The sequence below is a fragment of the Vespula pensylvanica genome, chromosome 10, assembly GCF_014466175.1.
Source record: "Vespula pensylvanica isolate Volc-1 chromosome 10, ASM1446617v1, whole genome shotgun sequence".
Classification (NCBI taxonomy): Eukaryota; Metazoa; Arthropoda; class Insecta; order Hymenoptera; family Vespidae; genus Vespula; species Vespula pensylvanica.
The window spans coordinates 2281247-2301999 of NC_057694.1; the positions used below are offsets into that span (position 1 = coordinate 2281247).

A 20753-nucleotide genomic window follows, 5' to 3' on the forward strand; every position below is an offset into this window, starting at 1 on the left:
TGGTTTTCCTGATTGCTGGTTATCTTGGAGAGAACAAATACCAGCTTTAGCAGAATATTATAGGTATGTGATATTTAATACAATTATCAATCTTGTTAAAGTTATTAATATTATTGTTATAATTTACAGGGTAGTGGCTATTGATTTGAAAGGTTTTGGTGATAGCGACAAACCATCTAACAAACGTTACTATAAGATTGAAATTATAATAGATGAATTAAAACAGTTTATCTCAACTTTTGATGCAAGAACGTGCAGTATAATTGGTCATGATTTGGGTGGTCTTCTGGGATGGTACATGATTGCCTTACATGCAGATATAATATGTAAATTTATAGCTATTTCCAGTCCACATCCTAATTTGTATTGGAATAAAATATCCAAAAATGCTGTGTTCGATGAAAAGCAAGTATACATTAATCATATTACTCTTCATCGATTATAATATATAATTTGTCATATGATATATATAAATTTGTACATCGCAGATGGGTGCATTTTAGCAGATTACCAATTTTACCAGAAATAGATGCATTGAAAGAAGATCTATCAATTATTAATGATACATTCAAACATCTTGAAGTAAATAATACAAACAATGAAAAAAATTATGTAGAAGCATATAAATATAGCTTTAGCAGAAAAGGTTAATATTTTTTTATATCCTTGTGATATGTAAATGTATCTATTTAACAGTTTGATAAAAAGAAATCAATATATCTTTTTATAGAAGACTGGACTGGAGCAATAAATTATTACCGCAATCTTCCTTTTACAAGATTAAATATGAATGTAAGCGAGCAACTTTTTACAAGAACATTACTGATAGTTGGTAATGAAGACCCATCTGTAACGATCGAAAGTATAGTTCAGAGTTCAGAATATGTGGAAAAATTTAGTGTAAAAGTAATAACTGGAGCACATCATTTCCCACATCAAGAAAATCCAGATGCTGTGAACAAGGCAATTATTAAATTCTTGATAGGTAGGTTGTATTTAACAATATTAATATAATACTTTAATTTTTTGTTTCTATATATTTTTATCATATGAATTATTAAAAATTCTAGGCACTTTAAATAATTTAGAAAAAAGTCCATCTAAAAGCAGAATGTCATCTTGGTTAGATTCATTAAGTAGTACTGTTAAATATGGAAATCAAATTGTTGGTGCTGTACACAAAAGAACAAATGGAGTAGTCAACGTTTTGCCCAATAAAATACTTTACTTAGGTAACTCTACAAATTAAATAAGTAATATTGTACCTATATATAAAAATTATATTAGCAATGTTACATGTTTTAATATTCATGTATCATAGTTAACAAAAGGCTGACTTAATCATATTTATTATTTTTATATGGAATGTATACATTCATTTCATGAAACAAATCTTATGAAATGACTATTAGCAAATGTTGTAAAAATATTATTAATTTTTGTTTACTTATGATTTGTATATATAATTATGTAAAGATCTGTCTTAGCTAGCATCGAATATCATATCATTTATAACCAAAATATTGTAAATTATAAACACTAAAAGATAATGTGATCTATAAACAACATTATATATAATAATTTAGCATAATTGATATATATCTTTGTATATCAATTATAATCATCTTTCTAACAAGATAATACAGCTCAGGTGCTAAATGAAGAACATGATTATTTTTAAATGCTCAGAAATAAAATCTTTAAATGTAGCTACATTGTCCGAAAATGTTGCTAGTAAAATTATATATCATTTTATAGAGTAAGAAATATTAACAAATATATTTTAAGTATACATGAATATAAATGTTTTTGTACAAATATTTTTTCAACAAAACTATTCCATTCTTTAAAATATTCATCATGAATATATTTATATTCAATTATATAATTGAATCTTCAAGCATAGCAATACTTTCAAGATGTATTTCGTGGAGATGTTTTCCTACAAAAATATCAAAATATGATGGTAAAATGAAAAAGTATATATACGTGTATAAATACTAATCATCTCTTTACTATATCATCATTCATACTTTCCAAAATTTTCACCATCCTCAATGGTCTCAGGTAATTCACAATTCATTGTTTCTGGTAATAACAAGCAGAGACCAGCTCCAATTAATTGTCCTGTCCCAAATATGACAGGGGGTAACCAAGGTTGAATTTTATTCTATAATTATTAAAAATATACATAATTAAGAAACGTATATTATGCGATCGTATTATATTAGTAGTGTGCGCGCACGTGCGCAATTATATGTACATGATAAAAAATATTGAAATATACATTACCACAGTGGCGATATACGGTGCAATTATACTTCCTAATCTAGCGCATACGCTACCTACACCAATTCCGTTGTTTCTAACAACAGTAGGAAATATTTCACTACTATACAAGTATATGGTTGGAAAACTGATAGCTGTTCCAGCAATCCCAATACTTGCCAGACAAAGTTGTGCAGTAGGATGGTTTATTATTACAGTTAAAAGTAAACTCAAGGCAGTCAAGAAATTGCCTCCCATTAATAATTTCAAACGAGAAACTCGTGATATCAAATAAAGAACTATAATGGTACCTGGTAATTCAAGAGCACCTGTAAAGCGATATGATACGATTGTATTATTAAATATTATATTGCATAAAAAAAAAGTATTGTAAATTTAAAAAATATTATTATTGAAGTTTATACTTGACACGGCGACATTTGTAAATATATTTCCATCGATATGACCCATATATTGTGCCAATCCGAAGAAGCAAGTACCACAAAAGAACCAATTTATAAATATGCAAATACTTTTCAATCTCATATTAGACGTTCTAAACAAATGAGTGACATTGTAATTCGTGTTATTTGTTTTCCGAAGCAATCTTTGACTTTCGTGCGATTCGAGGGCCCTATTTACATTTTCTAATGGAATCTTATTCCGTCTGGCAGCTTTCATTAAAATAATCTCGGCCTCTGCTGGTCTACCGATAGCGAATAACCATCTAGGTGATTCTGGGATTATCCTAAATTTGTAAAAAGAATTGTATTCATAATTTATCTTAAAAAAAATATATATATATATCGTGTATGTCCAATATTATTTTATTTTACCAATAATAGGATAATAAAAAAATCGCTGGTATGGAAATGGCCATTTGAAACTTTTGCCATGTATGTGTTAAATAAGCAACAAGAGGAGTTGTTATATGACCAATTATAAACGGTACATGAAATAAAACTGACATCGCCGATCGCCATTCTATCCCTACAATTTCCATCACTACAAAAAATACACAAGACAAACACATCATATATCATTAAAATTAATTTTATATAATATATAATTTATATTGCGAATATAAATAGAAAACTTACGTAAAACAAAACTAACTAGCATCGTTCCACCCGTAGCTATTGCAGAAATAAATTTAAATAAAAGAAATAATTCGTACCACGCAACATATGCGCTTATTACGCCTGTTATCGATTGCAACGCTATCGCAATCATCAAAGGCTTTTTACGACCGATCCTGAAAATAGTTAATTTAAAATATATAATCGTGTTTATATCGAAAATATATATAAAACTTATTATCAATTACATATAATTTCTATACCTATCGGCCACCGAACTGAATAAAAAATTACCCATAAGAACACCAAACATTGTACACGATTGTACAACATTTGTTAATTGTTCTCTATCGCAAACTAAATCCCACTGAAATAGAAATGACAAGAAATATATTCTTTTCGCATTCGCAAACATTACAATAACGAAATATGCTATTTACGTTACAAAATAGTTATACACACCTCCGTTATAATACTTTCTCGAAATATTCTTTTATCGTATTTAAAACTAGTACACTTTTCCATAGTTCCATTACCAATATCAACATAACATTTCATGATCATGGATCCATTAGTCGAAGATTGTGGTGAGATACAGGAAAAATTTGTCGGAGGTGCTAAAAATAAAATCGAGAGTTGATGCCAAGCAACTGGGAATTTGACAAGAGAAAGTGCTATAGCAATAACAATATGCCAAGGACCCATAACACCCATTGCATCTTGAATAACGTCCAATGGAACATGATCTATAAATGAAAAAGATATTTCCTTACTATCAAAATGGTATTATTATGAGATACGTGCTTAATGGAATATAAGAACAATTGTTTCTAAATCGTTAGAACCATTCAAGTAATTTACCATGCCGTGTTATTACTTCGATAACAAACGACATCTCTATTTTACAGACCCCCAAGGTCTTCATCAAATTCTCTCCTTCTAAACTGCAACGAAAAGAAATTTGATCCTACCGCATGATACAGCAAACGCACACATGACCAGTTACTCTTGACATTAATATTTAATTAAGGTTTTATCATCTACTTAAAATTTTTACTCTTTAAAAGAGAGAAGAATATAGAAATTCATGTTAAAAAATGATTAAAAGTACATAACGCGATAACGTATATATTTGCACGCATACGTAACAATTTACTTTCCAAATTAATCTTTTATTAATATTCTACCATATGTGACTATTTGCTATGGAAATTAATATTTTACTAATATTTTATTAATCGATTAAAATTTTTACAGCTTAAGAAAAGGAGAGAAAAAGAGAGAAAAATGCTAAAATATACGGTAAAAGATTATTAAAAATGCATAACGCCATTACGAATGTATTTTCGCGCTTGCATAACAATTTACTTTCGAAATAGTAATATCTTAAAAAATAAAAGAATATAGAAATTTATTTTAAAGGATTATTGATAATAAAATTATTATATTTGCCAGAAATGTTCTAATATATAAATATTTGAGTTAAAAACATTTATAAAATATTTAAGAGGATATTACTGATAAAAAATTGTTGAGTTTTTCCATAGTGTAATGAGCTTTTAGCTTCTAATGCGTTATCATATAAATATATATAATTGCAATGACACGAAAAAAAAATACATTTTTATTAATTCTCTACTTCTTACATTTAAATATTTATTTAAACCATAAGAGATATGGGATTGATACCTATGATTAAATGGGTAAAAAAAAAAAAAAAAAAAAACTAATAAAAATAATACAAAGAAATGTAATATTTTTAGAACTGTTTAAATTGTGCAAAAGAAAATAATATATCGGTACAAATTTATTATGTGTTTTTCCAAATATATGTTCTGCGCTTATCACGCGATCATTTAGATTATCAAGCGAAAGATTATTAAAGAAAAATAATTTTATCGAAAATGTATCCGCCGAAATTATCTGATTTTTAAGTCACTTTATTTATTTATTTATTTATTTATTTATTTATTTATTATTTTTTGTTGCTATTTTCTTTTTTATTACGTAAACATAAATACCGTAAGAATGATATAACTTTCCGGAAAATATATTAATTTATTAAATCCATATATCACTTAAAGTTAAGAAAAATTTCATAAATAATAAATGAATTATTAACAAATTAAAAATCGGTGTTCCGTTCTCTGAATGCGAACATCTCTGATGATGCAATAAAACGCGCGATTTATGTGTCTAACTTGAATTTATATTTAGAAACAACCTCGAAATTGATCTAATGATCTTCTAAATTTATTCTCATTGTTTTTACCTTTAAATACTTTCTCCAACATTGTACTTTCTTCTATTTCCTCTTGTCTTCTTTTAAACTAATATTTTCTATCATCAAAAAATTTCACGTACCGCTTGTTCAAAGGTTTACAGCAGACTAAAAACAGATCCAAAGTATACGTAGATCTGTTTTATCGACAGGTTAAAATAGATCGATCGGAGCAATAAGAGGAAATCTTTGATTCAGTCACATTGACCGAATGAATTTTCTTCCTTCCAATTTTCATATTGAATATAAAAATAAATATATAATATATAAGAATATAATACCAAGATCAATAAAAATTTATGTTTCTTCACTGATCAACTTTTTTTAAATCTATTATTATATGGTTCTTAAAAGTATATAAAAATATTTAATGTGGCAGTATGTAAAATATCTTAACGCTTTATAATAATATTAAAAATAATTATTTTATAGTTTTATAACGATCTATTTTTCGTTTGCGAAAGTACTTAATTTTTCAATATACGATCGTTTTGTTTGATTATTCTGTTCCGTTTCAGGACTCGATAATTTGCGTTTTTTTCCTTCCGATTGTTCTTCTTTATCTTGCGTGGAAGATATTTCTTTGTATCTTGATAAAGCTATCTTTGTTAATTCAGCAGGTTTATAATTAGGAAATTCTTCTTGTAAATGTTTCTTTTGTTTTGCATACCACCCGACAAATGTTTCTTTTTTTACTTCATTTTTTGGTTTTGATTTAGAAGATAAATTTTTGTCTGTTACGGATCTTTGAGGCTTTTCTTGCGCAGTATTGAGACCAATTAGTCCTATAATAAAAACATTAAAAAAAAAAGAAAAAAAAAAACAATTTATCTATAGAGAGTGTCTGTCCCGAGCAAATATTTCGCAACTACTGAAGTTACTTAAAAGAAGGTTTAAAAGTCATTAAAAAAAATTTGGACAATTCTGAGTTAATTGCATGGTGCAATTATTTTTAATAAACTTTCTTGTAATTCCAACCAGTCTCGAAATATCTGCTCGGACATTTATGGACGGACACCCTGTATATAAATTAAAAATTAAATTAACTAAATCACGTCTTTCTTTTTACCTGCTGTCGATTGTGAACGCGCATTCTTCAAAAATGGATTACTTCTTCTCAAAGATAAAGTGTCGTTCATAGATAACGGTTTTATTTCTATATCTGGTTTCTTTGTTATTATAGGAGTTAAAAGTACTTCCTCTGCATCCTCGATTATTATCTCATCGTGATTGTCCATATCATTTTGATTTACGTTACTTTCTTTTTGTTCATCTTGTTGTTCTTTAATGTCAGCGATGGACTCCAATTTTTTCATCAATGCGGTACGATTAATACGCGCTGCATATTTTATCGCCAAATCTAATACTTTTTGTGATGCTATTTGTTCACATAATTCGACTGCTCGATATTCTAAATTACTTCGACAAGCCAACTATTTGAATTCAAGGTATTTATTGTTTGTTATTAATTTTATAGTGAAAAAAAAAAAAGAAAGAAAAATAAAAATGAAATTTAATTGTACATACTGCAATAAGAAATAGTACTGCTTCATTTTCATCTAACGGTTGACTTCCTAATTGCCACAATTTTGTTTCCTTCTCCGTTTTTTCTGATTCAGGCTCACAAAGAGGAATTGTTAAAGTTATTTCAGTAATAACCGGTCGTGGAGTCGTTGCTGGATAGTAACTTCCTTTACATAATACGCAACGAACAGAACTACGTTCCTCGCTTACTCCAATTATAAAATAATGGTCAGCTTTACCTTTGCCCTATTTTAAATATATAGTATTTAATAAAGAAATAATAAAAAATATAATTTTATTATTTTTTACCTGTCTATTCATATCGCATACAACTTTCCATAAAGAAGATTTCTTATCATATATTTTTATAATATCTTCTGAATCCATTATAACTGGAGACCCAAGATCAGACAATCCCAACCACATAAGATCTGATGATGGAGAAAGAGGAACACTTAATTTTTGATTTCTCAAATACGTTCCAAAAATTTTTATGCAAAGTAAACTCATGTGTTGATCTCCAGTCATACCTATTAATAATAATAAACGTATGAATGATTTTATATTTTGATAAATTGTTCACCTTTCTATATTTTACCTAGTCCATCATGGTAAGCAACTACAAGATGATTGGTAAATGCATTCATTGCAACTACAGGACCTGGCAAAGCTATAACTTCACGTTGTGTTCCACCTATCATAAAAATTCTCAAGTATCTCCTAGAAGTGGCAATTGCTATAAAATTGTCTCCTGCAGTAACGCATTGTCCCTCTTCTCCTTCTGGCAGATCTATCGACCATTCCTTATTTCCAGAACCCCAGCCTTAAGTTTAAAGTGTTTCTGTTACATTAAATAGCTAATTTGATGATTAAAATAGTTCGGAAATTATATAAATATATATACGATATATTATTAATTTGCTAACCTTGTAATACTACTACAACAAGTTTGCTTGCTATATCTTCGAGCGAAGGACAATTTAACACAAGAGCATAAGATGATAAAGAGGCAATTGTATGTTTTAAATAATTATTTATATGCATACTGCGATGAATTGTAACATCGTGAAATTCTACTTCTATACTAGATTCTTCTCCATCTTCTGAATTAAAACACTTTACTATTCCTATGTCATTCCATATCTATAATGATTCAAATAAAAATATAAATTAAAACATATTTGTTTTATTGACATATTTTCAATAAGAAAAAAATAATTTTACCATAAATCGTGATAATAAATGAATAGGTGAAGATCCTGGTTGGAAAGGTGGTTGTATCCGTATTTCTGGCATAAAAGATTTTACATTATGCACGGCATCTTGCATTCTCTCCAATATAATATCAGATTTTTCATCATCTTCATGTTCTACAGATGCTTTTATTTTATTTAAACTAATTACATTTTCTCCGTCATCATCATCATCATCATTATCATTGATATTATTTAATGGAAATTCTGTACTTTCACGAATTTCATTATTTGTTGAAAGTCCATCATTTAGCAAATCTTCTGATTGATTATCAACTATCTAAAATGATATAATAAATATAATAATATATTCTACGTTTAAAATATATCAATTTTCATACCACATCAATGCAGCCTAACTGGCCTGATATATCACAGAATGCAATTTCATCTGATTTATTATGTTTCCACACCAGTGCAGTGATTTTAGTATTCTGTGGATGTTCGATATTTCCTATCAACGCCATATCTTCTGTGCTCCATACAACAATTTCTCCATATACTGTACTAGCAGCTAATTTTGTACCACAATTGGAAAACTTGCAAATACTAAATTCCTATATATATATATATATATAAAAATAAAATATTATAAAAATATCCTGATTTTATAAGCAAAATTATATTAGATTATAAAAACTTACAGATTTCAAAGTAGGACATTTTAATCTATGTGATTCTTTCCAAGTTAGTCTTTCTACGATAATTATATCTTTATTATGTGGATATGCGAGGCAACTTCCATCTTTACAATGAAAACTAGGGGTACAGTATGTCTTTGCAGTAAAAAAAGAATTACACTTTGGTACAACATTATTCCAAATGTTAACAGCACGTTTTTCTTTAATGTTCCAAACTCTAATAGAGCCATCAGCACTAGAAGAAGCCTGCAATATTTAATTTCATATTAGAAATATATGAAAATTTCATAAATTATAATTATATATCACGTTTGACATACAACAAATTCTTCTTTTGGATCCAAAGATAAACCTAATATAGGAGCTTCATGTCCTTCAAGTTCTATGCAATATGATGTACTAATATTAGTAACTTGTATTCTCATATCACTGAAAAATTTAAGAGTTTTTTATATAATAATATAATAATTATAAAAGACAAAGTTTATAAAACTATATAAAAAAAAAAGTAATGTTAACATACCATCCACCTGATACAATATAATTACTATTTGCTGTACTAGTTAATGCGCATACTGGTGCTGCAAATCTAGTTACTATTCCTTCTTTTTCAAGATCTGGATGAGTAAGTATTTGAACGGTATTATTATCATTACCTACATATATCTTCCCTTTCTGAAATGTATTATAATTTCATTAATATAGCATTTCAAAAATATTAATTTTAAATATCAAACATCATCATAACAATGTTCATTACAAATGCATCATTACAATTCTTAGTTGAAAAATAAAAATTAGAATTAAAAATAGAAAATTTTTTTACCTTTGATATCACTGTTATTGCTTGTTCCGCAATACAACTTGCTGCTGGATCATCATCCATTAAGTTTAACCATGATCTAACATCTCCATCTGAACCACAAGTAATAAGACCTCCCCTTAAATATAAATACAAATTGTAAAAATACACGGACAATGATATAAAAAATGGTTAACAATACTTTTACAAATATTTGCTTACTCTTCTCCAGTATAATAACAAACATCTGTATGTCCTTCGGGATGAGCATAACGCATAGGCTTCTTTACTAATGGCATATTTTCTTATTATTTTATTATACACATAACAAACACAATAAATAAATTCATAAGTTTGTAGATCTCTTATTACTCGTACAACTATTTTGGCGCGAAATGTAGTTCTCAATTTCAAACGTAGAGAGCATTATTACACATTCGCATGATACTCTTTACACTGTACAGTTATCTAAAACAAATATATAAAATAAAAATGTTATAGAATATTAATATATAAAATAAATATATATGTGTGTGCTAGTACTATTTTAAATAATTTATCATTAAAAATATATATCTTTATATACGAGCTAAGCATAATTTTAAAATTCATTCAGATTGGTTAAAAAATGTCGAACGTTTAACCAATCCGTGAAATGCAAATTTGGATGAGCAGCTTTAGTGAGCGCACAAAAGAACATGCCTTAATTATCAATTTGTTCACACTGATACACACTAGAGGGAAGATAGCCTTTTCCGTGATGGTCGAAGTTGCAATGAGGCGTTTATAAGTTTCATCATTATATTATTTAAAGTTATTTATCAGAATGACCATGATTTCAAAAGCTGCAGTGGGTATTGCCGTTGGTATTGCCGGTATTTTTGTTGGCTATTGTTTTTACTTTGATCAAAAACGTCGTAGTGATCCAGATTTTAAAAAGAAACTACGTGAACGTAAGTCCATCGATTTGATATCATTCACATGGTCTTGATAATCATTCTTTGATATTAGATAAACTGCTCACGTGTTCACATAGAATTGTGAAATAATTTTAGAATTTTAACTATGGGAACTCATTGTAAATTATTTTAGCTATATTCGAATAACATTTGATATATTATGTTTTATAGACCAAAAAACACAAATGCAATTTATTATTTTATCAGGCCTGTTAATTGTTGTTATTTTAGGGAGACGTGCTAAAAAACAAGCGCAGAAAGCAAGTTCTAAAATACCAGATCTTAAAGATCACGAGACTGTACAGAAATTCTTTTTGCAAGAGGTTAATATTAACATTATTACTCAAATATTTCCATGTAAAATATATCTGCATTATAAAAGCAAACTATTGATTATTAATAGGTACAACTCGGAGAAGAAATGCTTATGTATGGTAATGTAGACAGTGGAATAGAACATTTAGCCAATGCAGTTGCAGTTTGTGGTCAACCTAGTCACTTATTGCAAGTTCTTGAAAAAACACTGCCACCTCAAATTTTTAATCTTTTGTTGCAAAGAATACCATCTGTTGGTCATGTACGTATATGTTAAAGTATTTTTTATACTTATTGATTAAAAGTAAATAAGTTTCTTTAACATCTTTTACAGAAGCTAGTTACTCAAACTGCAATGTCAGAAGAAGATGTTGAATAGAAAATCATAGATAAACATTGGATTTTTAAATAAAATTTGGCATTAGTAAAATGTATACACTCATTTTGCATACTGTAGTCGTCACAATAACTTGACTTTTTGGTAATTACAATAATCTTATATAATTTATAAGGTAGTAAAAAACATATTCATTTTATATTATGATAAGTTGCAATTATAAATACAAGTTTATATTCACATGTATAATACACTTTTATTTCATACATTTTTAATTGACTAATAGCTCTAGTCATTAAACAAATCACTTTTCTTTATAAATTATGTAGATTAAGAATAAACTTATTTGTGTTGCATAAAATTAAGGAGCTATATGACCTATAATTTGATTAGATATATTTAACTGAAGATTTTCAGTAATTGAGAATAAATTGCACCAAGTTAGATAATTCTAATTATCTGGCTTATCTATGTGCAATAAGAAAATACACCATATATTTAATATATACGATTTCTTCTAAAGAACTTAATAATCAATTATATTATTTTTATTATTGATGTTTCTTTCTACATTTGCTTGCATCTATGTAAAGATATTATATTTTATGATCACAGATTACTGTATTAAAAGAATGTTTATAACAACCAGAACATTATAACAGTTATATATAATATTATTTTCTATAATAGGCACTAGCACATAAAACGATTACAGTTATTTTTTGTATAAAAAAAAATATATATATTCTATATTCTTATAAAAATAAATTGCGTGCACTATGTAAGCAATAAAGATGTTATACAGTTTCTATCAGATAAAATTACAAAATGGTTATATTTATAAAGCATGAGCACAAATTAAATGTTACTAATAAAAAATATTACCAAAGTTACTCACCATAATGTTACATAAAATTCAGGAATTTATATTTGTTTAATTAATATAGAAGTAACATAGTATAGAATATTTTAAACTAATTAATTAATGCTTTTTAATTTAATTATTATAAAATGCAAAATTTCAAATATTGCGTTTCTCATTCTTTTGTTTATTAATATATAATAGATGTACAAATTTCGTTACGTTCTATATTTCCAATGCATTTTATATACGTTTTCATAGAACAGATTTCTATATTATTTTTTTCATTTTTACGTATAATTATATTGCTGTATAAAATCATAAGCTGTTAAATAAATAAATTTCTGTTGGATCTAAACAAATTTCATAAAAGATATTTTATGATCAATATTTGTTAAATAATAAGCCTATATATAGTATAGATACTTATATATCTTTCATAATCAAAGAGGATTATAATATAATCAGCAATAATAATTTTGTATTATTTTGTTTACAGAAGTATTTGATGAACAGTTGATATGTAAATTCATAGAACTTTATGAGATTATATTACATATGATCAAACAATTTAATAAAAGGCAGTATGTACTGAATAATATTGAACTTTCATATTAAAAAGTACAAAATTATAAATTAATAATCAAAATTTTGTTTGGTGTATTTAGTATATAGAATAAAACATTAAAAGTTGTATGTAAATTTCAGTAGTTTATACTTGTAACAGTACTGATAACAAATCTGCAGATTACATAAATACAATTAAAAAATAAGTTTTTATTTACAATATGAACTCTGGTCTGTTTCTATCATTAACATTATTTCATTGGATTTTTTCATATTTCGTAAATATTTCATGTATATACATATATTACAATATGAATAACTGTTTTCTGAATTAGACAAACGAAGAAATAAAAATTGAATTGATAATTATTTAAAAAAAAAGACCTTTGAAAACTAACAATTACATTACATTCTTAATTCTATATCTCCTTAAAGCACCATTTTAAAGAACAATTATTCCTACAATTAACAGTTTTTCATTCAGAATTTAAAATTTCGTTTCTAGCTTTTAGCATTACTTCAAGAGCATTTTTGCTTATTAGTTTTGCTGCAATATCTTTGCCAAGTTGTTCGGCACCTAAAAGACTTAGACTACTTATATTACCTGGTGCAACACTGCAATATAGACGAGGTTCTCTATATGGGCATTTCCTATTTAATACAATAAATGATATATAAAATATATATAGTAGACATAAAATATATTAAATATATTAAACTATATAATATTTATAAATACTTACTTTGGAGGTTCTCCATCATCATCCGGCATATAAAGTTCACTTTTTATTGTATCTTTTATTAAAGTTTGACCATCAAGAGACCATACTGCTCCAGTAATAGTTAAATCTCTATCAGTTAAAGAAGAAGAGACTGCAACTGGTGCAGAACACCCGCCACCAAGTGTCTTTAAAAAAGATCGCTCGCATACACATCTTAATGTTGTATCTATATCATGTAAAGGTTCTAAAAGAGATAGTATTTTCCAATCAGATTCTCTGCATTCTATTCCTAATGCACCTTGACCAACAGCATACAAAGCTTCTTCTGGTTCTAATATCTGTACATAAATAAAATTATATATTTAATATATGTTCTAATAGAAAGTAATCATCCCATAGAAATATTACCTGACTTATTCTATCTTCCCATCCCATTCTTTTCAAACCAGCAGCAGCTAAAATAATTGCAGCAAATGGACTGTCTTCATCATCTAGTTTTTTTAATCTAGTGTTTAAATTACCACGTATATTTTGAACAGTTAAATGCTGCATATTTCTAGCTAATTGGGCTGATCTTCTTAATGAACTAGTTCCTATAACACTTCCTTTTGGTAATGTAGACAATGTTTTATCCTTATATCTTTTTGACATTACAACTGCATCACGTGGATCTTCACGTCTAAAAAAAAATTATATGAAAGGAATTATACACACACACACACACATGAACATGCATGTATAAATCTTTGATTTAAAGAATATTATTTGTAAAAAAGGATATAAGGACTAAAAATTATTAATAATATTAGTTCTATCTACTTACTTCAATATTGCTCCAAGTACCATTCCTTGTGGCAGTATTGTAGGCAAGTCTTTTAATGAGTGTACTAAAAAATCAACACGACCAGTTTCTAAAGCAAGTTCTAATTCTTCTGTGAATAAAGATTTTTCTCCAATTTTTGGTAAAGATTTATCTAATATTTTATCACCCTTTGTATTCATGGTTACTAAAAGCATATAATAAATATAAACAAAAATTTTTTCTCAAGATACATATATATACACAGGACATACATATATTACTAAAAATGACACAGAGCTGTTATCTTTAAGTGCCTGAAGTCTTACGTAATATATTGAAGTCTATAATAAATAATGATAATAATATATTTGATCAGTCATGATCAAATCTATATTTAGAAAAAATAGTATTTCTTTCATACGTTTTTTCCTTTTTTTATATCAATAATTTCTATATTAAATTACATCAAAAATGTTTTTTCTCACCTATTTCGAACTCCTTTTTTGGATAAATATTCTTCAAACTATCTATTACATATCTAGTTTGAATTAGTGCCAACTAAAAACATAACAAAGAAAATAAATTTAATGAACAAGCAATAAGATTTAATAGTTCGTTCGTAAATTACATCGTATAAAAAATATTTAACAAATAAAAAACAATGTAATTGAATGATAAGAAACCAAACAGAAATTATATATAATTATTTTTTTTATATATATTTATTATTATATATATATATTATTGTATATAATATACACGCACATGTATATATATATATATGTATATATATATATATATATATATATATATATATACACACATATATATACATGTGTGTGTATAGTTGATACTAAATAATTTTTTCTGTCATTATAAAACAATTATTATCTTATAAATTGCTGACTAAGCATGAAGTGCAATAAGAAAATATATAAAGCCCTGACTTATTTACAATGTAAGAACGAATATGAATTAAATGTCTAAAAAAATTTTGTTCTTTTTATTCTCTTTTCTTTTTTATTTCCTCAACTCTAGGAATTGAAAAGAGAACTTGGAAAAAAATTGACTGTTAATAATAAGTTTTATTGACGATACGCAAAATTTATATAATTCGAATTCACGTAATAATGCGTTTGTAACATATATTTTTTTTTTTTTTTTGCGAATGATATATCACTGCACTTACCTCGCTCTTCCGAGATCCAACACGGATTACGTCATATGTCTCTTTATTCATTATGGTAATAAATTCAACTCATGCACGAATTTTCGTAAGATAGTGCTTTGAAGAAAGATAGAATTATTTTCTTGTGGAATGTTTCAGAGATATATCATGATCAAATACAATACATAAAGAAAGAATAATTAGGTCAAAGACACAAAATACTTTCACCACACTCGAGAGTACGCGTAACCTACGATACACAATATTGTAACTTCTTTCTTGAATAAAAATGAAATCATTGTATTTTGGAACTTTCGTTGTTTTTTGTTGTGTTCTATCTGATTTCACAGTCACTGACACTGCAGCAGAAAGTGAAATTAATTAAGTGAATTAATTATTCTAAACTTTACATTCTTATGTGCGTCATTTCTACTTGTACACATGGAAGCGCGTGGCAACAGACTAACCGAAGTTGACCGAACTTAATTCGATATCATTGTGACGTACCGGATATCTTTGGTTAGGTGGAAGGAGAAAGGACAAATATTGGATGATCTAAAAATATCAATAAATTTTGGTAGGAATTATAAGAAAAAATTATTAAAGAAATTAAATACCAAATTATTAGATATGTAATTATTTTTTTAGAATTATTTTATTTTTACTTTTAAAAAATATTTTTATGAATATCTTTATAGAATGATATATAATACTTGAAAAAAAAAAAATTATCTTGTATCTTAATAAAGATAACTTTCTCTAACATATAGGTATATAAATTAATCTTACAATATGTATGTGTTTTTATATCACAAGAAAATAATTCCACGATGATTTACATTTTAATAATCTGTGAAAATAATTATTTTTTAATCAATAAAACTCTCAAATAAGTCAAAATATAAATACAAAAAAAAAAGATATAATTAAGCTGCAAGGAATCATAGCTTAATTGTATTACCTAAAAATTTATATAATAAAGCTCATCAACTTATAGCTGCATAACATATATACTTCTTACATAATATATTTTTATCATGCATTTCTTATTTTAAAACTGAGCAGTATTTAAATACCTGTTTTATGTACAGCTTACATAACACGATTTAAATGCTCTTTTTCAAAAATAGCTCCTATTAAAAATATATAAAAAAAGTTATTGTTCTCCAGTGAAATGTGTACAATAGATTAACTTTCATTATACCTTTGCACATAATTATAGGTGTAGAAACATTATTTATATAAAAATCGACTAGCTCAAATTTTGTATGTGCGTGTCTCAAATCACAGGAAAATCAGTTCATAATAACTTAAACAATACCTAAGCAAAAACAATAATAATAAAAATAACAATATTTTCAACATCAATAATACAGTTTTTCCCTTTCAATGATAATACGTATCTTCACACTACATATAAAAGCTTAATTTCATGTAGATCGGATTTACTGCTGCATATTATTAAAAAGTTTTAAATAATTCTTATTGCATCATATTTTATGTTTTTTGTAATCAAGTATATGTATACATTTATACTAAATATATTAAAACAGCACCGAAGGCTAAGCAACTAAATATATATATTTATGCTTCTATTAGTTTAACTTGAAATGCAATCTTTGTAAGCTTATGACAACTTGCAATGGATGTCATAATAAATATAAAAGAGATATATTATATGTAAAACACTTTTAAAGTATCTACACAGTTACCTTGTGTATTAAAACATTTATTGTAGTACACATCCACTTTCATTTTTTGGTTCCTTACTACTTTGATGAATAGTTTCTTCTTTAACAGGTGGTAAATCCTGTTCTTTTTCTGTTTTAGCTGGAGTTATCCCAAGTAATATTTTGTAAACACCTAAATTCCATATAGAATTAGGAGAAGGCATTTGAAAATCAATAGGGCTAACAAGACCAAAAGTAGCTTTAGTATCCAAAGATGGTATTTCTCCTGGTATTGTATGATGATATCTAGATAATTGCATTTAATTATTGTTATTTTTATAAATAATTATTTCTTGCGAAACAAATATTGTTGTCTTAAAAATATACTTACATAAGGCCATTTTCTCTATTACATTTATCTAGTGTGAGCTTTACTGTAGGTGCCAATCTTTTAAAAACAGTGTGTTGGTCAGGTTTTACACGAGGTGCAGGACCATTTGTTTTACCATATTCTTGACATAATACTTTTGCTTTCTTAAGGCAGCTATCACTCTCTTGTAGTGCTCTAATTGCTTCCCCACATTTATCCATACCCAATAAATTTGCTCCACAATAATTATATGCCTATAAGCATATATCTGAATTAGATATGCTTTTGTATTTAAAATTGATACATTTTATAGCATATACGTCTTACATAGGATTGATAAAATGCTGCTTTTAGTTCTAAGTATTTAATCCATTGAGTAGATATTTCTGGCTTAAAAGGACGTAATGTGTTAGCAGCATCTAAGAACAATTTACTTGTTTCATTCGCCAGAGCTGATATTAAACTTGCATTATGTTTTAACTCCATTGCTCTTGCCACAGTTACTAAAATATAATTTATATAATAATTTAATAAATGTTTATATTAATAAAGAAAATATATAAACTTGAAAGACTAATTAAACCTTCTTGCGCTTCTGCAGTACATTGATTTACATATGCATTTATTAGACGTGGATCTAAATCACTTCCTAAAGGTGGAGGATTTGCCAGTTGAGGTAGAAATTCAGTTTGTACAAATGTAAATATACCTGCAGCACGTCTTAACATGCTATGTACATTTTTTGCCTCATCCATTGTTATGCTATATCGTGACAAAAAATATTAAAAAAAAATTTATTTATTTTTTTATATAAACACTTACTCATCCTTTGCAGCAATCATTGCTGCATGTTTCATATACCAAAGGCCCACATTTACACTTATGTTAGCTGCTTCATATACTGAATCAGCACTAGAACTATAAAAAACGATATAAAATTTTACAATGATAATAAACTATATATCTTCCTAATTTAATTTATGGATAATTGCATTACAAGGTATGTGTTCCAAGTAATGTATGTGTCCATTTGAATACAAGAATATTTCTTAGTTTACTAAGATTTGGCCTTCCTACATGTTCCTCAGAAGTATTTATTTCCCAAATAAATCCATATAACAAACTTAGATAACTCAAGAAGGCTGGTTCAATAGAATCACTTGTATTGTTAGCATTTCTTATTAAGTCCAGAAGACGATGTCTAGATAATTTTAAGTCACTGAAATATAAAAAAGAAAATTATTGTCTATATTTGTAAAATAAATCAAGAATGTAACATTAACGTTTCCTTTCAATATACTAACCTACAAAGTTTTCTAGTAGCGTCTGTAGGATTACTAATTTTAAATTCAAATTTTTGAGTTGTTGTTGCTTTTAAATTATTACGATGAAACCAATGTGCCATTTTCAATATAACACACTTAATAATTTATGAATCAATCAGAAAAAATAAACTTTATTTGATTTGTCAGTTTTGACAGATAAGGTAAATGGAGCAGACGGTACCTACAGGTTAATGAAAGATACTTTACTCGTACGATACAACGTGAATCCTTAATCGTGCGCGCACTTCCGTTTTGTAAGTGAACGATATTAATTTTTATTTTTTTCCGACTTTAGAAAAGGTAAGAAACAAATAAGACATCGTTTATTCTTTTTAGATAATATAGGTTTTTCCTAAGATAAAACTGTTATATGTACGGTGATAATTTAATATAAAATGTAGATAGACACGTAACTAACCTTCATTATTATATCAAAACATGGTATTTTCAAAATTATAGTATTTCTATTGAATCTGTATTTAGTATGTTATCATATCTTGAAATTATAATATATAAATATTCGCATTTCTATAATGTATATATCTATATTACATTTTTAAAGACTATCCAAAGTATTATGACCTTGAATGATAATGGTATTTTATCTATAAGATAATCAATCAATATTAGAAAATGTTACTATTTTTATGAATATAAAAGAAATAACTTTTTAATTGTTCTATAAAAAAATGTTATTTTAGATGGGTGAACCTTCTGGATTAACCAACAGCGAAGCTCGTGAGCTTTGTAAGGAAGCAGATCCAGTTACAAATAATTATATTATGCAACAAACAATGTATCGTATTAAAGATCCAAGAAAATCATTACCTTTCTATACAGAAGTTCTTGGAATGCACTTGCTACAAAAACTTGACTTCCCTGAAATGAAATTTTCTCTTTATTTTCTTGGTTATGAAAATCCGAAAGATATACCAACAGATAGGAGAGAAAGCATTGAATGGACCTTTTCTAGAAAAGCTACTATAGAATTAACCCAGTATGTATTGTAATAAATAAGCATAAACATAAAACAGTAATTAATATCATCCTTTATGATCATTTTGTTTTAGCAACTGGGGTACAGAAACAGATCCAGATGCAAAATATCATAATGGAAATTCTGATCCTAGAGGATATGGTAAAGCATATATTTTTTACAAATTTTTCTATGTATATATATATATATATATATATATATATATATATACTTATAAAAATTATAACAGTATTTTAAAAACTAATGTTTATGTTAATATTTTATTTGTTATATTCAGGTCATATTGGAATTGCTGTAGACAATGTAGAACAAGCATGTGAAAGATTCGAAAAGTTTAATGTTGAATTTATCAAAAGACCTAATGATGGTAAAATGAAGGGCATTGCTTTTATCAAAGATCCAGATGGTTATTTGATTGAAATTTTAAGTCCATCTAATATTGCAAACATTGTCCTTAATCATTAAGATTTTCTAGATTTTTTCGTACAAGCGATTAAAATATAATATACGAATTAAACGAGCAATGCATAATTGAAACAGAAAAACTAAATGAACACACCAAACTTGCTGAGTAAACTAACAAATTTTAATTCTATGTATGACACACAACATACATATATATATACATATATATATATAGTAATTGTACATTCTATTTCTAGGTCATGTAATATATACAGTAGTATGTGTATCTGTAAAGCAAATAAAATCAAAATATTTATTTTTCATTTCATGCTTGTTAATTGTGTAAAATTAATAAATGTTTAATGTACGGTCTCATATATACAATTCAAATATAGTGTTACTCTAA

The 20753-nt window shown here is 26.7% G+C and overlaps 7 protein-coding genes across 9 annotated transcripts in view; 3 read left to right on the top strand and 4 right to left on the bottom strand.

The window, feature by feature from the left end:
* The window catches only part of LOC122632383 (epoxide hydrolase 4-like), a 2645-nt gene extending 1151 nt beyond the window's left edge, over positions 1 to 1494 (top strand). Inside the window, exons 2-6 of one of the 2 annotated variants that reach the window (XM_043819092.1) lie at positions 1 to 63; positions 130 to 405; positions 489 to 646; positions 734 to 985; positions 1071 to 1494. The exon at positions 1 to 63 is cut by the window's left edge and continues 62 nt beyond it. In XM_043819092.1, coding sequence (XP_043675027.1) covers positions 1 to 63; positions 130 to 405; positions 489 to 646; positions 734 to 985; positions 1071 to 1249 — 928 coding nt within the window. In that variant the 3' untranslated portion in view covers positions 1250 to 1494. Of the gene's footprint in view, positions 64 to 129; positions 406 to 488; positions 647 to 730; positions 986 to 1070 lie in introns of both variants that reach the window. The other variant, XM_043819091.1, reaches the window with a different exon arrangement.
* A 173-nt stretch (positions 1495 to 1667) lies between these two features.
* On the bottom strand, positions 1668 to 5946 carry LOC122632382 (organic cation transporter protein-like). Its single transcript, XM_043819090.1, has 9 exons — positions 5620 to 5946; positions 3810 to 4093; positions 3611 to 3714; positions 3369 to 3523; positions 3105 to 3273; positions 2694 to 3016; positions 2293 to 2597; positions 2034 to 2170; positions 1668 to 1942 (listed from the first exon to the last, which is right to left on the bottom strand). Exons 1-9 carry the CDS (start codon positions 5639 to 5641, stop codon positions 1915 to 1917), a joined length of 1527 nt encoding a protein of 508 aa, XP_043675025.1. The 5' UTR covers positions 5642 to 5946; the 3' UTR covers positions 1668 to 1914.
* A 61-nt stretch (positions 5947 to 6007) lies between these two features.
* LOC122632466 (WD repeat and HMG-box DNA-binding protein 1) lies at positions 6008 to 10295 on the bottom strand. Its single transcript, XM_043819257.1, has 13 exons — positions 10071 to 10295; positions 9873 to 9987; positions 9570 to 9721; positions 9367 to 9475; positions 9050 to 9292; positions 8747 to 8962; positions 8377 to 8685; positions 8079 to 8295; positions 7751 to 7975; positions 7462 to 7682; positions 7156 to 7398; positions 6698 to 7061; positions 6008 to 6413 (listed from the first exon to the last, which is right to left on the bottom strand). Exons 1-13 carry the CDS (start codon positions 10145 to 10147, stop codon positions 6073 to 6075), a joined length of 2832 nt encoding a protein of 943 aa, XP_043675192.1. The 5' UTR covers positions 10148 to 10295; the 3' UTR covers positions 6008 to 6072.
* Positions 10296 to 10581: 286 nt separating this feature from the next.
* Positions 10582 to 12352, top strand: LOC122632625 (mitochondrial import receptor subunit TOM20 homolog). The gene is made up of 4 exons (XM_043819660.1): positions 10582 to 10801; positions 11039 to 11130; positions 11211 to 11384; positions 11457 to 12352. The coding sequence occupies exons 1-4, from the start codon at positions 10675 to 10677 to the stop codon at positions 11499 to 11501; spliced, it is 438 nt and encodes a 145-aa protein (XP_043675595.1). The 5' UTR covers positions 10582 to 10674; the 3' UTR covers positions 11502 to 12352.
* Positions 12353 to 13019: 667 nt separating this feature from the next.
* LOC122632631 (porphobilinogen deaminase) lies at positions 13020 to 16085 on the bottom strand. The gene is made up of 6 exons (XM_043819673.1): positions 15602 to 16085; positions 14898 to 14970; positions 14434 to 14617; positions 14019 to 14289; positions 13632 to 13948; positions 13020 to 13539 (listed from the first exon to the last, which is right to left on the bottom strand). The coding sequence occupies exons 1-6, from the start codon at positions 15650 to 15652 to the stop codon at positions 13365 to 13367; spliced, it is 1071 nt and encodes a 356-aa protein (XP_043675608.1). The 5' UTR covers positions 15653 to 16085; the 3' UTR covers positions 13020 to 13364.
* A 302-nt stretch (positions 16086 to 16387) lies between these two features.
* On the bottom strand, positions 16388 to 19066 carry LOC122632629 (BRO1 domain-containing protein BROX-like). 2 transcript variants are annotated; one of them, XM_043819672.1, is made up of 8 exons: positions 18925 to 19066; positions 18618 to 18839; positions 18443 to 18538; positions 18204 to 18382; positions 17948 to 18123; positions 17642 to 17874; positions 17293 to 17556; positions 16388 to 16430 (listed from the first exon to the last, which is right to left on the bottom strand). In XM_043819672.1, the coding sequence occupies exons 1-7, from the start codon at positions 19023 to 19025 to the stop codon at positions 17310 to 17312; spliced, it is 1254 nt and encodes a 417-aa protein (XP_043675607.1). In that variant the 5' UTR covers positions 19026 to 19066; the 3' UTR covers positions 16388 to 16430; positions 17293 to 17309. The 2 variants fall into 2 exon arrangements, with proteins under 2 accessions (XP_043675607.1, XP_043675606.1); XM_043819671.1 differs by having other exon boundaries at positions 16388 to 17556.
* Positions 19067 to 19105: 39 nt separating this feature from the next.
* On the top strand, positions 19106 to 20670 carry LOC122632635 (lactoylglutathione lyase). The gene is made up of 4 exons (XM_043819680.1): positions 19106 to 19245; positions 19647 to 19942; positions 20016 to 20083; positions 20220 to 20670. Exons 2-4 carry the CDS (start codon positions 19647 to 19649, stop codon positions 20405 to 20407), a joined length of 552 nt encoding a protein of 183 aa, XP_043675615.1. The 5' UTR covers positions 19106 to 19245; the 3' UTR covers positions 20408 to 20670.
* Positions 20671 to 20753: the final 83 nt, after the last annotated feature.